The sequence below is a fragment of the Bactrocera neohumeralis genome, chromosome 4, assembly GCF_024586455.1.
Source record: "Bactrocera neohumeralis isolate Rockhampton chromosome 4, APGP_CSIRO_Bneo_wtdbg2-racon-allhic-juicebox.fasta_v2, whole genome shotgun sequence".
In the NCBI taxonomy this organism is placed as follows: domain Eukaryota; kingdom Metazoa; phylum Arthropoda; class Insecta; order Diptera; family Tephritidae; genus Bactrocera; species Bactrocera neohumeralis.
This window is the reverse complement of record NC_065921.1, coordinates 29232429-29253982: the sequence shown is the minus strand read 5'-3', so window position 1 is coordinate 29253982 and position 21554 is coordinate 29232429. Positions and strand designations below refer to the sequence as shown.

At 41.1% G+C, this 21554-nt stretch overlaps 2 protein-coding genes across 2 annotated transcripts in view; one reads left to right on the top strand and one right to left on the bottom strand.

Moving 5' to 3' along the window:
* LOC126754997 (uncharacterized) overlaps nucleotides 1-21554 on the top strand; it is a 40708-nt gene that overhangs the window by 5102 nt on the left and 14052 nt on the right. The gene's annotated exons all lie outside the window — the stretch shown is intronic.
* Nucleotides 20081-21315, bottom strand: LOC126755008 (uncharacterized). Its single transcript, XM_050467263.1, has 2 exons — nucleotides 20702-21315; nucleotides 20081-20637 (listed from the first exon to the last, which is right to left on the bottom strand). The coding sequence occupies exons 1-2, from the start codon at nucleotides 21210-21212 to the stop codon at nucleotides 20195-20197; spliced, it is 954 nt and encodes a 317-aa protein (XP_050323220.1). The 5' UTR covers nucleotides 21213-21315; the 3' UTR covers nucleotides 20081-20194.

Here is a 21554-nt window from a genome sequence, read left to right as displayed (position 1 = left end):
TCCGCATTCTTTTCGAAACCGGAATTTAAATATTTTTAACTGTTGAACTCTGATTTTAAAATACTCTTCGTTACTATTTTGCATTGCTGATGCTTTTATGCTATTTATAAAATATTTTATAATGTTTTTGTTGCTATAATCGATTACTACATACACACATACACTTGCGTTTTCTTGTACCGTTATTGCTAGTATTTTATATTTGTGAGTATTTAAAGGATTTATTTCTTCTAAACTCTTTTCTAATGTAGCTATTTAGTTAAGGTTATTTTTATTTATTTTGAGGTTAGGTTTTCTAACCTAATTTTTGTAATAATAGTTTTCTTTTTAATAATATAACATGATACAGATCAGTGCAAAGGAATGTCTCTAATTTGTGATAATTGCAAAATATATACACATCATCAAGATAAGTTTTTTCAGACAACACGAAAGAGAACCCAACCAAACGATATCAGCAGAGGCACGGTTTCATCTTTTTATTGTCCCCTTACGCGGTTATAGCCGAGTTTAGAACAGCGCGCTAGTCGTTCTTCCTTTGTCGCTATTTGGCGCCAATTGGAGATGCCAAGTTCAGCCAGGTCCTTTTCCGCCAAGTCTTTCCAATGCCAACGAAGTGGAGGTCTTCCTCTTCCTCTGCTTCCCCCTGCAGGTACTTCGTCGAATACTCTCAGAGCTTGAGTGTTTTTATCCATTCGTACGACATGAATTCGTTGAACTATGTCAATGCCGCTTTATATCTCGTACAGCTCATCGTTCCATCGAATGCGATATTTGATCTTTATTCGTCGAGAGAGGGCTTTACTTCTCAATTGCCTACATAGTCCGAAGTAGCACCTGTTGGCAAGAGTTATTCTGTGTTGGAATTCGAGGCTGATGTTGTTGTGGGTGTTAATGCTGGTTCTAGTCGAAATTATCTACGACTTCGAAGTTGTGACTGTAAACAGTGACATGGGACCCAAGTCTTGAGTGCGACGACTGTTTGTTGTAGAACCACGACCTGTATATATGTAAGCTCTACGGCGACATGTATATGGTATAATTAACGGCTTGAAAATCCAACGAATGCGCTGCTGAGCCATTTCGTACGCATGGATAAAGATGCTTTAGTGAAAAGCTCCTTCGGTTCGTGACGAATCGGTGGACTACTAAAGAAAAGGCGCCCATGCATCCAATTGTAAAAAAGACTATTGGCTTATGAGGCGGTCTACACTTGGAATGTACAACTGTCGTGACCTCGCAAAGGACCGTTCCCACGCCAGTTGGGCCTAAGTAAGCCGAACGGACCCGTATTTTTCTTCGGCCAAAGACTGTTAACACGGCAATATTCTTCAAAAGTTCTTCAGGAATGTTTTTTGTCGCTACTACAACAAAAATCTCGCAAAGGCGAGAGAATATAGCATTATCGGCAAAGGCCGACCCACAGTTGTAGTGTCAAAGACGAAGAAGAATAGGAAGTATTCTCTAGAAGTTTTGGATTCGTGAATCTATGGCTGTCCGCTTCCGGACTCTGCATAATAACAATATAAGAAATGGAAATTTAAACTGCGGTTTACTGTTTCTCTTGTTCTACGAGTGGACGGATCTGTACGCAGTGAAAAAATGCATTTCGAAGCAGATTTGAAAGACAGATGTGTAAGCAAGGGATCCTATCTTGTAACTGGAGTACAAGCTCAACCCGAGAGTTTGGAAAAGTATCCGTATTTCAGAGAAAAAAAAAACATACTATTAATAAAGGCCTAGCAATTTGGGTAAAAAAGAGGTGCTCGTTAATAGGACAATTCGGTCTACGTACTCACTGAAAATGGAACTATTCCACTAAATCTTAACTTGATAATCTGTTTTGGTTCATAAATACAAACTCAGGTGTGTGAAGTTACTTATACCCAGCAATTCATATTTCTCTGTGTAGCCTTTCAGGTCAGAAATACACTACACAGCCAACTCCTTATCGAACCCACAATCCGAGGAACAACTTTCATGCGTAGGCAAAGCATTTGGCTACAGTGGGACACAGTACTTAAATATTCTTTTACCTTTTGTTATAAATATCGCATTCAGATCTCTTTGACGCTCTTAATCGGATGGCATTTAACCATCGCGTTGGCCTTTTCGCTTTTGCTTTTTTGTTGAAAGCCGCTCGAAAAGGGAAACTCCAATAAAGCGCTTTTTTGCCTTTCATTATTTTGTGATTAGATAATCATCTTTTTTTTGAGTTTCTCAAATAATTTTGCTTCTACAAAGAATTACATACAGACATGTCGCTTGTTTGTTAGAAGAGCTTCACCCTTAAAAGTGTTTAAAAGTGATGAAAATCCGATTTAAAAATTTTAATTCGGTAAACTTTTTCAGCATACAAAGTAAATTAAAGTAACGAGAAACTACAGTTTAAAGACGCCGTTATGATATTGTAATAGAGGACGTTTATATTTAAATAAACTCGAGTTTAAGTTGGTGTTTATGCACAAATCTGAAATGCTTAAGAAACTGTGAGTTTAACTTGAAGTTTTTAAACCTTTCTCTCGAAAACGCGTAACTTAGACTCAGCAGATGTTCTGATCGTCCATGCCTCTGCTCCATATGAAGGAGATGATGAGTCACATGTAGAATTTGGTGTTTGTTCGTCGAGAGAGGACTTTACTTCTCAATTGCCTACTCAGTCCGAAGTAACACCTGTTTGCAAGAGTTTCGAGGCTGACGTTGTTTATACTGGTTCCAAGGTAGACGAAATTATCTACCACTTCAAAGTTATGACTGTCAACAGTGGCGTGGGAGCCAAATATGTTTGTTTGATGACAGGTGATATTTCGATTTGCCCTCGTTCACTACCAGACCCATTTGCTTCGCTTCTTTGTCTAATCTGAGGAAAGCAAAACTAACAACGCGATTGTTAAGGCCAATGATATCGTTGTCATCAAGGTACGCTAGCAGTTGTACAACCTTGTTGAAGATTGTACCTTCTCTATTCAGATCTGTAGCTCGAATTATTTTCTCCTAGAGTAGATTGTAGGGAGTCGCCTTGCCTGAAATCTCGTTTGGTATCGAACGGCTCGGAGAGGTCTTTCCCGATTCTGGCGGAGCTTTTGATATTACTCAACGTCAGTTTAGACAGCTGTGTTAGTTTTGCGGGGATACCAAATTCAGACAAAGCGGCATAAAGGTAGCTCATTTTCCTGCTGTAAAAGGCAGCTTTAAAATCGACGAATCACGTGTCTTTTCCAAACTTTGGCGCATTTTGAATATCTGATCGGTTGTTGATTTTCCAGGCCTGAAGTTAAAAACTGTTAAAAAGCTGATTGGACCCACACTGGTAAGGTCCATACCCACACTGGTAAGGTCCCAATCAGTTTTTTAACGGTGGGCTTTAATCTTTCACACAATACGCTCGATAAAACAAAATATGCGATATTGAGGAGGCTTATCTCACGGTAGTTGACATAGATTGTGGTGTCTCCTTTTTTGTGGATGGGGGAGAGCACACTTAAATTCCAATCGTCGAGCATGCTTTCGTCCGACCATATTCTACAAAGATCTGATGCATGCTTCTTATTAGTTCTTCGTCCCCGTATTTGAAAAGCTTGGTCGGCAATCCATAGTTCCCCGCCGCTTTGTTGTTCTTCAGACGGGTAATTACTATTCGAACTTTCATGGTCGGGCAATGGAACGTCTGCTCCATTGTCATCGATTGGGGAATCGGGTTCGCCTTCTCCTGGTGTTATGCTTTCACTGCCATTTAGGAGGCTGGAGAAGTGTTCCCTACATAATGTTAGTATGTTCTGGGCACCGGTTACCAGATCGGTTACCAGAAAATCGTTTGGCTGTCTGTTGTGATTGCAGCTTCTCGACGTCAAACTTTCCATGTGTTTGTGTCGTTTTTGCTGCACAGAGGCGGGTGATACGCACGTCTTACGCACTGGAGACGTGTCTTCCGTCTGGAGGCTTTTCAATCCGGAGACAGCCAGGTAGTTCGGTGAATTTTTCTATGCTGGAATCTTGTACTACAGATAACCATATTTCGGGCCGCGGCGAAGTCGATTAGCCTCCACCCTTTTGGGGACGTTTCATAATGGAGGCTGAATTTATTGACCGTTGTGCCAAAGATACCTTCCTTGCCCACCCTGACGTTAAAGTCACCAAGCATGATTTTGACATCGTGGCGGGGACAGCTCTCATAGGTGTGCTCCAAGCGCTCATAGCAGAAATCTTTGGTCACATCGTTCTACATTTAAAGAATTTCGCTTTGATGCGGATTGTGGCTAGACGTTCAGCAACCTCGGTAAATGCCAGGACTCGGTGACGGAGTCTCTCCCACCAAGAATTCCACACAGATTTTGTGCTCCTTTATACGATCACTGTAGTAAATGCCACACGGACCTACACGTCTCAGTCCTTGTCCCGTCCATCATCGAACTTCTTGGACGGGGGATGTCAGCTCTTACTTTCATGAGGGCATCAACCAGTTTTGCAGCAGCATCACCCAATTGAGGGATCGGACATCACAGGTGCATTCCCTTAAATCATAGCCCTTATTACGTTTGCTGTGGTCGTCATCAAAAATAGCGTATCTCTTCCGAGGTTGTTGTTTACTTTTCATTGGGGGTGTTTTTTACGTAGCGGGTCCCAAACCCAACGCACAACCCTGGGGAGGGGAAGCTTCGCCTTTTCACTTTAGCTCGCCTTCAAACGGATGTTTTTTGGCTGCCCAGTGGATTCTTGGTCTAAGACCGGAAGTCGTGAGGTGCTTGAGTCATATGTAAAAGAATCGTTTTTGGTCACTCCCAAGTGAATGGCGCTCAGAGAACTTTCCTCACTTGCGTTAACTTCTATAATGACGGCTATGAGCTCGTATCTGGCAATACTATACATCTTTGAAAGGTCTTGACATAACCTACAAAACGACGCTGTGTATATTAGCTTGGATATTGCGTTCAACAGTTATAGACGTGTAAACATGGAATTCACTAACGCCGAAATTCGCGTTATTTTAAAGTTTTCCTTCGTTAAAGGCAATCCGCTAGAGAACGTCCGTGGGATTAATGGTGTTTCGGAGGATGGTACTTTATCATTTCGAACTGCGGGAGAATGGTTTCGACGATTTAGAGCCGGTGAAAACGACACCATGGATAAGCAAGCCGCGGAAGACCTGTGACGATGAATACCGATCAAATCATGGAAAAAATCGCACACAAAAAAGCTTGATGTTTGAGTGCCGCATGATTTGACGCAAAAAAAAACCTTCTGGACTGAATCAACGCCTGCGATATGCTGCTGAAACGGAACGAACTCGACCCATTTTTGAAGCGGATGGTGACTGACGACGAAAAATGGAACACATACGACAATATCAAGCGAAAACGGTTGTGGTCGAAGGCCGGTGAATCGTCCCAAACAGTGGCCAAGCCGGGATTGACGGCCAGAAAGGTTTGGTTGTGTGTTTGGTGGGATTGAAAGGGAATCATCCACTATGAGTTGCTCCCATATGGTCAGACACTTAATTCAGGCGATCGAACAGAAGCGTCCAGAATTGGCCACGCCAGACCACACACTTCGTTGATGACTCGTCAGAAGCTATGGGAGCTCGGATGGGAGGTTTTATCGCCAAGTGATTATCACCTATTCCTGTCCATGGCGAACGCCCTTGTTGGTGTAAAGTTGAACTCAAAAGAGGCTTGTGAAAAGTGGCTGTCCGAGTTCTTCGCAAATAAGGATGGGGGCTTCTACGAGGGGGTATTATGAAGTTGCCATCTAGATGGAAACAGATTATCGAACGAAACGGCGCATATTTGAACTAAATCCGATCACTGTAACACTTTTTATAAAGCATTGAATAAAGAGCAAAAAAGCGGAAGGGAGATATTTGACAACCTAAAATGCAAACGGAACGATCAAAAACATGCCCTTGTATTGAAAACTTTTTCATTTGCGAAAAATCTTCACGAAATTTTGCACGATTTACGCTTTGAAATTTTTTAGATCGGACCACTATAGCATAAAGTTGCATACAAACTGATCGAACACAATCAGGTTCTTTTATGGAATTTTTTGTACTTGTGAAGGGTATTCTAACATTTATACCCTGAACATGGTATATTAAGTTTGTCACGAAGCTTGTAACACCCAGAAGCAAGCATCGGAGACCCTATAAAGTATATATATAAATGATCAGTATGTTGAGCTGAGTCGATTTAGCCATGTTCGTCTGTCTGTCCGTCTGTCCATCTGTCTGTCTGTATATATACGAACTAGTCCCTCAGTTTTTAAGATATCGTTTTGAAAATTTTGCAAACGTCATTTTCTCTTCAAGAAGCTGCTCATTTGTCGGAACTGCCGATATCGGACCACTAAGACATATAGCTGCCATACAAACTGAACGATCCAAATCAAGTTCTTGTATGGAAAACTTTCACATTTGACAAGATATATTCACGAAATTTGGTATAGATTATTTTCTAAGGCAACAATGTAATCTCCGAAGAAATTGTTTAGATCGGTTGACTATAGCATATAGCTGCCATACAAACTGAACACATAGTTACTAAAAGAAATGCACCTGTGAAGGATATATTAGCTTCGGTGCAGCCGAAGTTAACGTTTTTTTCTTGTTTTTCTTGTTTTCAAATTGATAAAACTACACATACACATGTAGAGTGGGTTTTAAGCATTTTCATTGAATGCCCCACCGCTTGCAATGAAATTAGAAAGAAAATACTTTACTCTCATAACGAGTGTGTTTTCATAAAGTACACAGTACTTAGCAATAAAATTAGTTGGCATTACTTTTCAAAATGATTATGAAGTTATTATATTTTGCATACACACACATACACACATAGGATTGGTTGTGATGTGGTGTGTGTGTGTGTGCATCGACAATTGTAGCTGTTGCTCATAAGCTGGCGTTGCCATGTTTACACGAAGCAGCGAAAGCGACCCAGCGGCCAACGGCAGCGCAGAGTCAGCGGAACATTAGATAAAGTAGCTGGAGCCCCAACCCCTCAACCACCGCACACCGTAAGCCGAAAGTTGTACGCCGTAAGCCGAGTTTACGATGCCAAAAGTGTTGAGAAACTATTTCGAGCCAACTCTTGACTGCTGTCTGCTGACTTCGCTGCGCGGCCATTGCTGAATGGAGCCAACCGCCCGGCGTGGATTTTTAAGCGCTTAGCATGAGTTGGAGGGGGAGGCGGGTGGTTCGGCGGCGGCGGCATAGCGATGTGTTGAGTATTTGTTGAATTCCTCTACACTTGTTATAATTCCTGCACGTTCGTGGCGACATTGTAGGTGTGTGTGTGTGTTTATTCATCTATGTATGTATGTATGTATGTATTGGTTGTTGTTGTGCTCTTGCATCATAGGCATGCAGACACATACAGGCATACATATCATATATTTATTTATATATATTTCGAGTGTACAGCTTGTTGGTGACTATGGTGATGTTGTTGGTTGCAGTTGCGAATGAGCGGGTAGCGTTGGCGGTTAAATCGGTCATAAATGTGTGCGGCTGTGTGTGTGTGTGTGTGTGTGACAGACGGCGCTGAGGTCATGCTATTATAGCATATTCTTTCCGTATGCTTCCACTTGATTTCATATCTTTAGCCAACTTGCCCGTACAGTGTTGTAAATGTGCGCTAACACACACTCACACACACACACACACACACACGCACATACAAACTTACTTAGTTACCAGTTCTGTGTGGGTGCGTGTAGCCATCTTGTTGGTTGTCGCTTTTATGGCTTTTGTTGCCATCATTGCTTGCTATTATTTTATTGCTATTGTTGTTGTTGTTGATATTATTATTGTAGTTGTTGTTGTTGTTGATATTATTATTGTGTTGTTGTTGTTACTGCTGTGTTACAACTGCTTGCTTTGGTGTTTTTTGGTCGTTGCTGTTATTATTACTATTGCTGTTGTTGTTGTTATTATTAATATTAGTCTTGTTGTTGTTGTTGTTGTTTATTTTTCCCCATCAGTTTTCTGCTTTTGCTGTTGATTGAGATCACGTTACGTAAAGCGAAATTGCGTTAAGTTGTGTCGTGTGAAATGCCAAGTGCTTCGCAATGCCAACCGGCTTAGGGTTAGGCCGTGGCGGGGGGTGTGTTGGCTGCGCGGCACGCAGAGAAAGTGTTTTGTACTATGTACCAATGTTCGAAATGTATCAACGAGCTAGAGTCCTTTCTTGCTTTCTTTATTTTACGCTTGTTGTTGCTGTTGTTGTCCTTTCATTCTTTATTTTACGCTTGTTGTTGTTGCTCGTATGTTGTTGCATTTTGTATGTTTTCTGTTTTTTTCTTCACCATTTCTTGTTTCTTGTTAATTTTGTTGTTTACTTTTGTTCGCCCACCACCGCACCCCCGCCGCACATTGTTGTTGGCTTCAACTTTCTCTCCGTTGTTTTGTTTGCTTTCACTTCTAAGGTGCAGTTGATGGGTGTACATAACTGGAAAATCGCTTCATTATCGTCAAAGTATACCACCGCAATTGTTGTTGCTGTTGCCGTTGTTTACTGCTGTTACTGTTATTATTGTTTGTTACCCATTACTCAATGTGTTTTTCTGCGCCTGTGTTTTTTACACGCACTAATTTCCATGCACCCACACACACAGGCTTATATACGCACATACATGCATATATGTATGTATATAGGCTTACGAGTTGTGTTCGTATTGGGTTTCGGAAAATTTCGTTCATTGTTTCGGTTTTGATACTTTTTCAATTGTCTTGAAATGCTAGAAACATGAGTTGTTTCAACGCTGTTTTCAAGATCGAGATATTTAAAAAGTGATCTCTTACATTGTGTCAAAAAAGTACCTGGAAAACGGAAAATATTTCATTATTCTTCAATATTTATTTTGTCGCCTTCAAAGTAATCACCACCAGATGCAATACACTTATGCCAACGAATTGTGCAGTCCTCGACCACTTTCATGAGCACTTTTCGGGCCTTCAGCTCCTTCGGCAAATTTTGTTTTATCTCTTCGATCGACTGAAAACGGCTTCCATGGACCGCCAATTTCAGACAGGTAGCCAAATGTGGTGAATTCGGTGGTTGATCGATGGTACTCATTGCGTTTTTGTCTTTAAATTCGGTCACAATCGTGTCTCGATGCGATGGCGCATTATCATCGTGTAAAATCCATGAATTGTTTTTTCACAATTTCGGCTGTTTTCGACGAATGTTCTTACGCAAACGCCTTAATAACGCCCAATCGAACTACTTATTGACCAACTGTCCTTCCGGAACAAATTCATGATGCACCAAATCACGAATATCGAAAAAAGCAATGAGCATCACCTTGATTTTTGAGCAGCTTTGGTGTGGTTTTTTGATTTCGGCTCTTTCTTTCCTTCCATTCCGAAGATTGTTGACTTGTTTGTATGTCAAACTCATAAACTCATGTCTCATCAGCAGTTATAATGCTCTCCATGAATGTGGCATCGGAATTCGCACGATCAAGCATGTCCAAAGAGACCTGTTTAATCATGAAAATCATTTGAACGGACTCGCGTGTGCTGCCGTAAAGAAACCGGTTGACAGATCGCGCTCATATTTGGCATAGTAATGTACAGTCCTACCATGCGATTGAACCAATTGTCGAAGCAATTTTGCCACTATAGTTGAGGAATCTCCAAAACATGCATTCTGAACGCATCGAACGTTGACCTCTTAGTTCAAGTCAGAACTATACGGTGGTTGACTCATTAATCGGTGTTTTGAGTGCTAAAAATGCAGTTGTTGTGTTGTGTATTACCCACAATATACTGTTCTGTATTGTTCTAGTGGAATGTTCAGATTAAAAAAAAAAACGGCCATCATTCGGCTTAACTGAAACACTCATACAATCGTCTGATTTTTACTTTCGGGCTCAAACGCGTTAATTCACGATTCATCACCTATCACGATGTAATAGTCGTGTTTCGAAGCACAAATTGTATGGGATCTAATGCGAAAAATTTGGTTACAGTCAAATGTTCATTCAATATTGAATGTATGCTGGTTTCACTAGATCCTATATGGTTGCTAAATCCTGAAAAATAAAAAGTAACCTACGTTTGTAAAACCCGAAGGGAACTATCGGAGCTATGGAGAGCTCAATCGATTTAGCCATGTCTATCCGTCTGTATATATCCAGACCATCCATTTCGAGGTTCCTTACATTTTTTAAGAAAAAACACAGACTTAAAATTTAATATTGAATGTTTATTATCATCCTTTGGCATTTATTTTTTGAAGATTATCTCTTTCAAATGTTGGCCGCGGCTACGTCTCAGATGGTCCAACGGTTGAGTCCAATTTTCGATGACTCGTTCGAGCATTTCGACTGGTAACTGGGCGAATGACACGCGTAATGTTTTACTTCTAGGCCTGAATCGAAGCGGGATTGTCCGCATAGACTATAGACTTTACATATAGCCACAGGAAAAAGTCTAACGGTGTGATATCACACAATCTTGGTGCTTCTTCCAATAAATCCATTGATTAATGCGATGTGTGGGAAGTGGCGCCGTCTTGTTAAAACAAATGTCGCCGAGATCACGAGCTTCAATTTCAGGCATCAAATAGTCGGTTATCATGGCGCGATAACGGTCGCCTTTGACGGTTACGTTCTCGCCGGCATAATTTTTGAAGAAATATGAACCGATGATTCCACCGGCCCACAAACCACACCAAACCGTTGTTTTTTCTGGATGAAATGACAGATCTTTAATCTCTTTAGGTTGCCCTTCGCCCAAAATGCGGCAATTTTTCTTGTTTAAATAGACATAGGAACAGATATTGGCCTCATCGCTGAACCAAATTTGGATCGGAAACGTCGGATCTTCTTAGAACTTTTTTTCGGCTGGGTGTTAAAAAGTTTGAGTTTCTGGGTCTTTAAAACTTAATCTTGTAAAAGTGACACATTAGAGAAGGAAATACTCCGCTAACGACATCGATTTCAATTCCGTTGGGTTCGTCTGGTTGGCTAAAGCTCTGGAACTGTGGTTACAAAAAAGAAATGCCAAAAGGATTTTAACTTTTCTTCTACAGAACAACTTTGACAATTGACATCTAGCAAGATTGTTAGCTTCACCAGACCTTTGCACAGACATTGGCAAAGACTCCTACAATAAGAAAAATACTAATTTTTCAGGGTGTAACAAGCTCCATGAACCCCTTACACTGTCCTTCGGACCATAGTGAACTACTGATCACTCAAGTAAACTAAATTTCTTGGGAATTATAGTTTCCCTGGTGCCCTGCTCTGAACATTTCCTGCAGTCTTCTCAAACTGTCAGCCCCATTCTGCGGGCGTGTGCCGCCACTAAACAGTGACCAGTTAGTATTCCGACTATATATATTAAATTCAAGCAAAGTTTTTCGCTGGTGAACTAATCACAAGTACTGAGTAGTCTTGCCAACCGCCAAAAAGTTACTGACATTCGACATCTTCGATTGAAATGTCGGGTAACTTCTATCACATTTAAAAACAACGCGTTCGCACGGAAATCGCCACTATGTTGCTATTGTGTTGACAAAACATATTCTACAAATAATTTTTAGGTATGTCACCAAGTTGACAGTTTCAATAAAAATACATCAGTCGGAAAAACTCCAGAATTTAGATGACTGCCCCACGTATTCTTTCGATATTTATCGCAAACTGAAAGAGGAGGCGATACTGACCTTTAAAATAAAATATCTTGAACTTGACCTCGATTTTCTGTTGGAGCTGTAGGTGTTTTTTTCGCAATTATTATCACATATCACATTAAAGAAGATTGAGATAACAGGAAGCAGATAGAGTGAACAACTTCAAGGCTTGTTCGAATTGGAAATGAAATGTAAATGGGTTTTTGCTGTGTGTGGATCTTTCCAATGGGTCTGGCAGTGAACGAGGGCAAAACGAAATATCTCCTGTCATCAAACAAACAGTCGTCGCACTCGCGACTTGGCTCTCACGTCACTGTTGACAGTCATAACTTTGAAGTTGTAGATAATTTCGTCTATTTAGGAACCAGTATTAACACCACCAACAATGTCAGCCTAGAAATCCAACGCAGGATTGCTCTTGCCAACAGGTGTAGCACCTGAGCAGGCAATGGAAAAGTAAAGTCCTCTCTCGACGAACAAAAGCCAAACTCTATAATTCGCTCATAATTCCCGTCCTGCTATATGGTGCAGAGGCTTGGACGATGACAGCAACCGATGAGTCGACGTTACGAGTTTTCGAGAGAAAGGTTCTGCAAAAGATTTATGGTCTTTTGCGCATTGGCCACGGCGAATATCGCATTCGATGGAACGATGAGTTGTACGAGATATACGACGACATTGACATAGTTCAGCGAATTAAAAGAAAGCGACTACGCTGGCTAGGTCATGTTGTCCGGATGGATGAAAACACTCCAGCTCTGAAAGTATTCGACGCAGTACCCGCCGGGGGAAGCAGAGGAAGAGGAAGACCTCCACTCCGTTGGAAGGACCAAGTGGAGAAGGACATGGCTACGCTTGGAATATCCAATTGGCGCCACGTAGCGAAAAGAAGAAACGATTGGCGCGCTGTTGTTAACTCGGCTATAATCGCGTAAGCGGTGTCTACGCCAATTAAGAAGAAGAGAAGAAGGATCTTTCCATCGTTGTTAAGCTGGGGCTATCCATTTATTGTAGCCTTATTGTAGTCGGATTAAGCTGGTTAACTTTTCCATAGCTGGCCAGTTTCAACGGTTGGAAAGTCGCGCCCAGCAAGCTCCTGGAATTATTCAGAGTGCTCGACCTTTGTGACCTTATGTGATATAGGAGAGAACCCAATAGACCACAGGTTGCAGTGCAAAACCTCAATTTTTTTCTATCTATCTATAATGTAAAATGCTTTCGAACAAAGCTTATTCTGATGAACCTTGAAGACTACCATGTTGCGGTAGTTCTTACTAGGCCCAGAATTCATTAAATAAATAAGAGTATTTCTTAGTCCGCTAAGGATTTATGACGCCTTATCGTGCTGAACCTGCAAGTAATTCCAATTTTTTCCATCATCCTTGCTGCTCTATAACTTAACTGCTTACGCTCCATTTGGTGGCAACTCAAAGAACCTTTCATAACATCTCTTTGAAATTTCCAATTTACCGTTACTTTCTGAGTTGCACCTGTATGTGTATATGTACAGAGACTATAAGCTAACATTTGTTGGCGTCTCTATGTATTTGTTTTGATGCAATTTCCATGCTTCCCACTTTGCTAATGGATAATATTGCGACATTTTCAGTTTTCTGCTCCCCACTCATTTCTTTTGTGGATTCCTAGTTTTTATACTTTTGCTAGCAACAGGTATGTACATGTTTATTCATTTGTGTGCGTGTGCAAGTACTTTTCCCCCTTGGGAATTTGCAATTGCATTACCGTTTTTTGTTAATGAAATATTGAGCTTGCGGACTCGTCGAACATACGCAGCGAGTTCCTCGGCTAAATTGGCGACCATTCCGTTGAAGTTGTTTTGACACTTCTTTCGGTAACATTTATTGAATCAAAGAAGGAGTAAAAAGAAAGAAGTTGAAATCCAACGCAGGATAACTTTTGCCAACAGGGGCTACTTCGGACTGAGTAGCCAATTGAGAAGCAAAGTCCTCTCTCGACAAACAAAAACCAAAACCTATAAGTCACTCATAATTCCCGTCCTAATATATGGTGCAGAGGCTTGGACGATGTCAACAACTGATCAGTCGACGTTGCGGGTTTTCGAGAGAAAAGTTCTGCGAAAGATTTATGGTCCTTTGCGTGTTGCCCACGGCGAATATCGCATTCGATGGAACGATGAGCTGCACGAGATATACGACGACATTGACATAGTTCAGCAAATTAAAAGACAGCGGCTACGCTGGCTAGGTCATGTCCGAATGGACGAAAACGCTCCAGCTCTGAATGGACTTCGAAAGACCAGGTGGAGAATGACCTGGCTACGCTTGGAATATCCAATTGGTGCCACGTAGCGAAAAGAAGAAACGCCTGGCGCGCTGTTGTTAACTCGGCTATAATCGCGTACGGTGTCACGCCAATTAAGAAGAAGAAGAAGTAAAAAGTCTTCTCAACATGGTCCTAGCAGTTATATACATACCTTGACAGCTTTCAGGGTTCAAGTGTTAAAATTCTTTATACTATGTATGATCGAGATTCTTACTGTGTCTAAATCCATATGAATGATAAGTATAGCGAACTCAGCTCTTAGACCGAGGGAATCCTTCCTATTAGTGCGCTGTAATAATAAGCATTCTAAGATACTTAGTAAGTTCCCGTTTCTACCTAAGACCACGGATAATGCTATAGAATTGAATTTAAATTAGGTCTCTTCCCTTCCAGAAAATAGTGGGTGTGTTATTCGTGGTCTGTGGTAGTGTGTTGTCTTTTCAGCAAAATTTGAAGAATCACCTTTTGTTCTACCAGACCACTGCTCTTCCAAGCAACAGGAAGTTCTGACAAGAATTTCTCTCAACAAGGAAATTTTAGCTTCATCAAAGGTAGAGAAGGAATGCTTCGATCTCTTAGTGGATCTAACATTCTATTTCGCGATAAACTTGCATTAGGTTCCAGGACATAGCGACACCGTGAAGCACGCACCATGCTACAATTATACTCAGATAAAAGGGGTTTTTTTATTGCCTTTAGCTACTCGTACTTGTAGACCTTTAATCGACAAACATTTTGTAAATATAGCAGAGTCTCGGTGAAGTCAATCGCAAACTTGCTCAAAGTGAATGGAATATGGGCCGTCTATTAAAGTTCAAAAGGTATGACATATAATTTTAGTAGGAGTGCCAACAAGTCACTGTCTAATTGACAGATAAGCCAGTAGACTGGGAACACTCTGCAATAACTATTGTAGAAACTGTCAGGAGGTGAAGGAGAACCGACAATAAAACACCTGCTATGCGAGTGCAAGACTTTCTGAATAGTTGCAACTATCGGACGAAGGTTTCTTGATGACGCTTCGGTTGTGGCACATATAAAGCTTTTTGTATTAATGAACTTTATTAGAAGCATAGGGTGGTTCAGATGGCACATTATGGACCGAGAGTGATTTTTGTGCCGCTGGTTTCATTATGGTCCTAGGTGCGTCGTCAGACATACACTCTACTTACCTACCTTTATTGGAGCCGGGTGTTACCGCTAAATGCTGCGAGCTCACTCAACCGGAGCCGTCATAGCCAGAATTAGACTAAGAAGTGCTAATTACAGAGGTGTTTCTAATAATTTTGCTCAACCGGAACACTAGTAAAGTGAGGAATCCTTCTAACTAAGAAAGAAAACTGGATACACTTAGTAAGAACTGCGGAGTACTAAGTACCCTGTGATGGAACCCGAAGCTCTATTCTTGATTTTACTGCTGGCCCAATTAGTCGTAAACTTACTCTCGAAATTATTATAAATTCCTATTCACAATATTTCCTACTGGGGCATATACAAACATATTACAAATGCATACATTTTGTATAAAAGGTCTTTGCTCAATATGCCTTTATCAGCCGCATGTACACACCTTAAAAAATAGGCGATATACTCGTAGTTTACAATTCGCCATACATTACAAGAGCAACGTTGTATCTATTCATAATTTTTTTATTAGAAAAAATACAGTAATTTATGCTATCGCTTAAAACTTCCACTACTTCCACTCATTCCAGGAAAAGATTAATTTTATACTGGCATAATTGTCCCTTTTTACACACATGCAAATAAACACTATACAGAATTTCAGTATAAAGGTGGGTCTTTTGCGAATGTAGTTCAGACAGTTGGCATTTATTTAAAGCCGTTTCCAATCCGCGTGGGTTGATAATATGTGCTTTTAAGCAGAAATCGTATAATCATTTGTACCCACGTCAGCTCTGAAATATCCGTTGCAGCATGTATCGTTGCCGTACAACTCGGTTGACTCAAGGGCGTAGGCGTCGAGCAGATCTAATATAACTATGATTAGTGTTTAACACTACAGTTTCCGTCACGTCGATGAAATATCGTAATACAATGAATCGATCGAGAATCTTTATCGAGTATCTATCGGGGTGCGACATAAAGCGTCAGTGAAAATTCACAAATGTCATAAACGGCCAACAAAATCAGGGATTTTTTGAAAATTGCGAACCCAAAAAGATTAAAAACTTTGCTACAAATAATTCATCTTTAAACACAAAGATCGGATATGTCTTTAAAGCCTGCGAATATATAAGTTCTTATAAATTACACAAATGTGGTATTATAAATAAATTTGACTCTGAAACCTATCCTTTCCTCCGAAACTCAAATATCCGCACTGTAGATTTTGCTATGGGTTGGTTGAGGCCATAGAGACATTTTAAGAACTTAGTTCTCTTCCAATCGTGGTTAAGTTAGGTTAAGGGAACGATCCTAACACGGATCCCACTTGGACAGCTTAGAGAACGCCGAACTGTTGTGTTATCTAAAACTCTACAAATCGACAAAGCGCTTTGAGCCTATCACAAATTTGTTGAGACTGCTAATGCCAGTTTCGGCTATGTCTTCTGATTCGCCGAAGATGAGACTGTGGAAATTTTTCATCCTTAGCCTTGCAAAGGCTGCACAAGAAAGTGTCTGAATGTTCCCACGTCATCCTCATCCATACAAATTTGACAACGTGCGTCCGTCCAGATTTTTAGCCTTACTATTGCAGAAAGCTGAACTTTGCTAACGTTAAGTAGTTTCGAATATCTTCTACGATCTACCATAAGCCAAAGTGATTTTGCAGACGCGCGGGAGCGGGTCGTTGCCCAACGTCTGCTAAGCGCATAGAACCAGTGCTAGAACGCAAGACGCCAATGGACCTCCAACTCGATATCATTTTGATGTGAGCGAAGCACGGGTGCTCCTTCTTGCTAGCTCGTCGGCCTTGCAGTTTCTCTTGCTACTTCTAGTAAGGACCGACACTCCTTTAATAGCACAGTTAGCGTGTTCGGTGCTAGTGTCGCCGCTCGGCTGTCGAAACTTATAACTAGATTATGTTGTAGTTTGTACATATCAAAAGTGATCAGATACTACCCTTGTGGGACATAGTTGCCATACAAAGTGATAGATCGGTGAAGTCCTTGACTTCTTGAACTTTTTATTTGGCAAGATATCTTCTCTAAATTTGGAATAGATTTTTGTTATTATTTTAGCGGTTATCTAGTACCCGTTTGGATCGTAAGGTTCGGGTTGGTTTTCATCGAAGTCATCTAATGGCAGGCCCAAGGTCGAAAGGCATGCTTAGAGGTGATATATATTTGATATGTCGGGTTCGATTCTGGATAAGCAGGAGTTTAACCAGCTTAAGTATCCAGAACGAAGTAGCGCAAGGATCATTATAGATTTTTCGGCCAACTTGAGCTTCGCCTGCAGTGGTGGTTTGACTCCAAGTACGCCATTAACTTAAAGGTGGTCACTGAAGGTGTTGATGGATCCGCTGTGAATGGTGGCCAGTACTTGTCTAAAGTTAGTTGCGGCCGAAATCGGGTCAGCGTACTGTTCAATGTCGTCGACGTAATCAGGGAAAGGCCTCTTGATGTTCCTAGAAGGTGGCTTCGCTTCAAGCTGAGATGGTTTCTCCAAAAATGCAAAGTAGAAACTGCTTGGAGAGGAGTTGTTGTCTTTGTTGACCGGAAGCATCAAGAGGCATCCTGTAATCTTCCATAGTGCAGTATTTTGACACGTTTGAAACGTGCTCCTTTGCGCGAATGTAACACTTAAAATCTTAGGGTTGTTGAATCGGAATTTTACCGCAACCGACTGTAATCTTAAGATCCAGTTTCTACGCTTTCGACCAATTAATTCCACCGGTAGGTTTGGAATGAGTAGAACCGCAGATATCAACTGGTTCAATAACAACTTTTATTTATTTAAGGAAAAGGGCGCCATCTGTCGGTGCCAAAATGTTTACATATACCAATTTAAAATTGTGGACTTCCTGTCAATGATTTTTCTCGAAATTGAGAAGTTTTTGTTCTATTACAGTTACACCACTGCAGTGTGCTTGCTTTGGTTGTTGTCCCACCGATTGACAGACTTACTGAAACCACTTTCTTTGTCACGTTTGATTGCACCTTCTGATATGCGTCCTCATAATGGCGCACGAACTACATATACATCCACTCATGCATACATACTTACACAGAAACAAACATATATACATACGTACGAGTAGTTACACACATTTGCATATAGCCAGCCCCTAACTGCATTTGCTCCGGAGCGCTTTGTTGGGGCTTCTTCGCCAGCAAATTCAAATCAACAACGAACGTTTGGCGTCTTTTCGCTACATTAACAAAGCGAATGAATTGGAAAAGAATCGACATGGAAAGCCAGATTGTGCGAAATGCCAACGAAATCGTGTCCGTAATGACGTGCAGTTGAGCGGCGTTGCGCGGCGTTGCCTTGCGTTGTGTGCCGTTCAGCTGAGTTGAGTGCTTGTCCGACTGTCCTTGCTGTCTAAGACTAACACGCACACACACACAGATACGCACAGTTAATTGGTTATAAGAACGCACAACAACAACAACAACAACAAACAACGTGACAACCACTAACGCAGCAACTTTGATACAATTGTCACTGCTGGCGTCGATGAAGCCCTGCCATTGGCAACAGTGAAGGGGGTGTGAGGCGGCAGAACGTGTAGTGCAAACAACATACGCATACCCCACAATCATATAAATAGTTACTTGTACTTGTTATGTTAAAAAAAGGTAAAAACTACGAGGGCGGTCCGTTAAGAACTTGGAATCACCGCCCGATGGCGCCATACCATTAGACAACAACATCCTGTGTGTTTAACATGGGTACCTGCTGACGACAGTCTTACTCCACGGCGCTCAAAACACAGCGGATCAAAATAATGCGTTGATCAGCGCCCTGAGAATGCTAAGCATTTTCAGTACCAATTGCCAGTGTGGCATGGACACACTAACCACCTTGGTCGGGTTCGAGGCCCATCTAAAACCTCTGCCGTGCTTTGGGTCCGGCACCCGGTTGCAATGCAACTCACATTCAACTGACAACTGACAAGGTCAGTTCTTCCCGCATTTGGGTTTTAATCACAACCACCACGAATCTCCACAAAGGGCCAAACCCAATGAGCAGATTGGAGTTACCTCCAAGGGCTACTGCTCCCCGTGGTATCAGAATTAAGTCTTCGGTCAGACCTCGTAGCCGAAGCTACTACCAGTTGAGCATCCATACGGCTCTGGACTGGTGGCCAGGATATTAGTCGTCTCTTGCGACAGGCATGCCTTACCACGGGTATATTCGGTTTCTCCCCCGAACCCAACGGGGAATCAGAGGTAGAAGAAGACCTTCACTCCGTTGGAGAAGGACCCACCTGCACTTGGCATCTCGAATTGGCGCCAAATTGCTGAAAGAAGAAACGATTGGCACGCTAACTCGGCTATACCCAGTAAAAAAAAAGAAAAAGAAGATCTACAACGATTACTTGGAGAAGGGCAACACACTTACAGGGCTCTATTAATCCGATATATTGGGACGATTTCATGCCGAATTGCAAAAAAAGACGAATCCATTTGGCGAAAAAAGTGATCCTGAAGAATTACAACATTTGTGCTCAAGCTTCGTCACCACAGCTATATCAGTCGAATTACCTTTTGTTTCCAAGCTTGGAAAAGTTACTCGCCAGACCGAAATTTCATTTGAATGAGGAGTTTATTGTCGTCCCCTACTTTGCGTCCAGAAGTCGTCTTTTTTAGACTGATTAAAAAAGTTTCAGCATTGCGGGGCATTGTGTCGAGTTAATATTTTGGGGAATGTTTAGTATAGTATCTCATTTTGAAGAGGTTTTGCGCAAAGGGAGGGGGCTGGGGGCTTTGAATAATGAATGGAGCAATAATAGCCCTTCCCCCCTAGGACCACGGGGCTCTAGGGCAGCCTCCTGAAAATGGTGTAAAATCGTAGTTTTTCGAAACAATTTTCAGTAATTATTATAAAATTTATGTATTTTTACACATAGAGTGACTCTATGTTTAGTATTTTTATTATTTCAATGAATTAAAGTGGAAATCCACTTTATTTAAATAATAAAAACACTGAAAATTAAAAATTGTATATGTATCAGTAATAATGCATACAAGTAGTTGAAGTACCAAGATAACCCAACCAACCATTTAAACAAGACCCTCTAAATAATAAAATTGTGTTTTCATTTGTATGTTTTAGTTTTTTTATTTCGTGTTATACACGTATTTAATAACAGCCAGTAAAGCATTAAATGGATCTGCATTTTTTTTTTGCATTTCCCGCCTCCATAAAAACTCTACTATAACATCAGCAAAGTTTGCCGGATTATTGTAGTTGTCTTTGTAAAAAAATCTCTTTACCACACGCCAATGAGACTCAATTCTTTGTGTGTTTGTGCCATCCTCGGCGATAAAGGGATTGGCAGGGTCACTATGGTTAACCTTTTTATGGATGTAACCATATTCAGGGAGGCATTCGTATGCCCGCCAAAAGTCTGTTTTTATAGTTGTTCCTTCTCGAACATTTTTGCGAATAAGAGGGATGAGGACCTCAGCGGAACGTACGTTGTCCGGGCATACCTCCAGTCTGAGGTCCTCACTGCCATCCTCTATCATACCCAGGACCCAATGCCCTTCTACGCGTCTTCCTGAAAAAAAAAGAAAAGTATTTGAATAAACATAATTGCATTATATATAAATTATTATTATTACCTTTGTTGTATTTGCGTTTTCCGAATTTACTTTCGTCAATCTGCACTACCTTTCCTGGACCACCAATCTTCCCTTTGAATTCTTGGTGGTCTAACTGAAATATAACTACTGCTTCCCTGCAGTAGCTATACCAGTCGGAGATAGTGGCAGATGAGAATTTCTTTTCAACGCTCGCATAGTCCTCCCTATAAATATCTTCCCGCGTAAATCGGTGGGCAAAACAATACATCAGGTAAAACACCTGGGGAAAGCTTAGTTTGACGCCTTCAAACCACGTGCCCGCTGCCCTTGAAATAAGGGACTTCGACCTACAATTGCCCCTAGAGCATTTGAAGTACCCTAATGGAGGGCGTTTGTGCAATGCCATTTGCGTTTTGTGAATGGCAGAAAGCCGACTTTTTGGCAACAGGCCGTATACCTCAGCAAATGCTACACATAATTCATGTGAGCCCAAGTATTTCACCATTTTCACTACATTCCACTGCTGTATTGTAGTAGCATCACGACACATTACTGCTGCAGCGCTCGTGGATGCAATATCATCATCTTTGAAAAAATTATATATTATTTTATATAATACTGTTTTCAAAGAAAATTTCAAAGCTCCCTGAAAAGCGCCGCAGGCGAAAATTTGGAATAAAAAATCGCGCGATTTTTTATTTCAAATTTTCAATATTTTTCAGTATAATATATTACATTGAAACAAGCGCCGCAGGCGAAAATTTTCATTTTTTCGCGCGATTTTTTATTCCAAATTTTCGTTATATGGACGTAATATATTGCCCACTTTTCAGAGAGCTAAATAACGTATTATATTTACCTGATTGGTTATTTGACATCATTATAAAGTGAT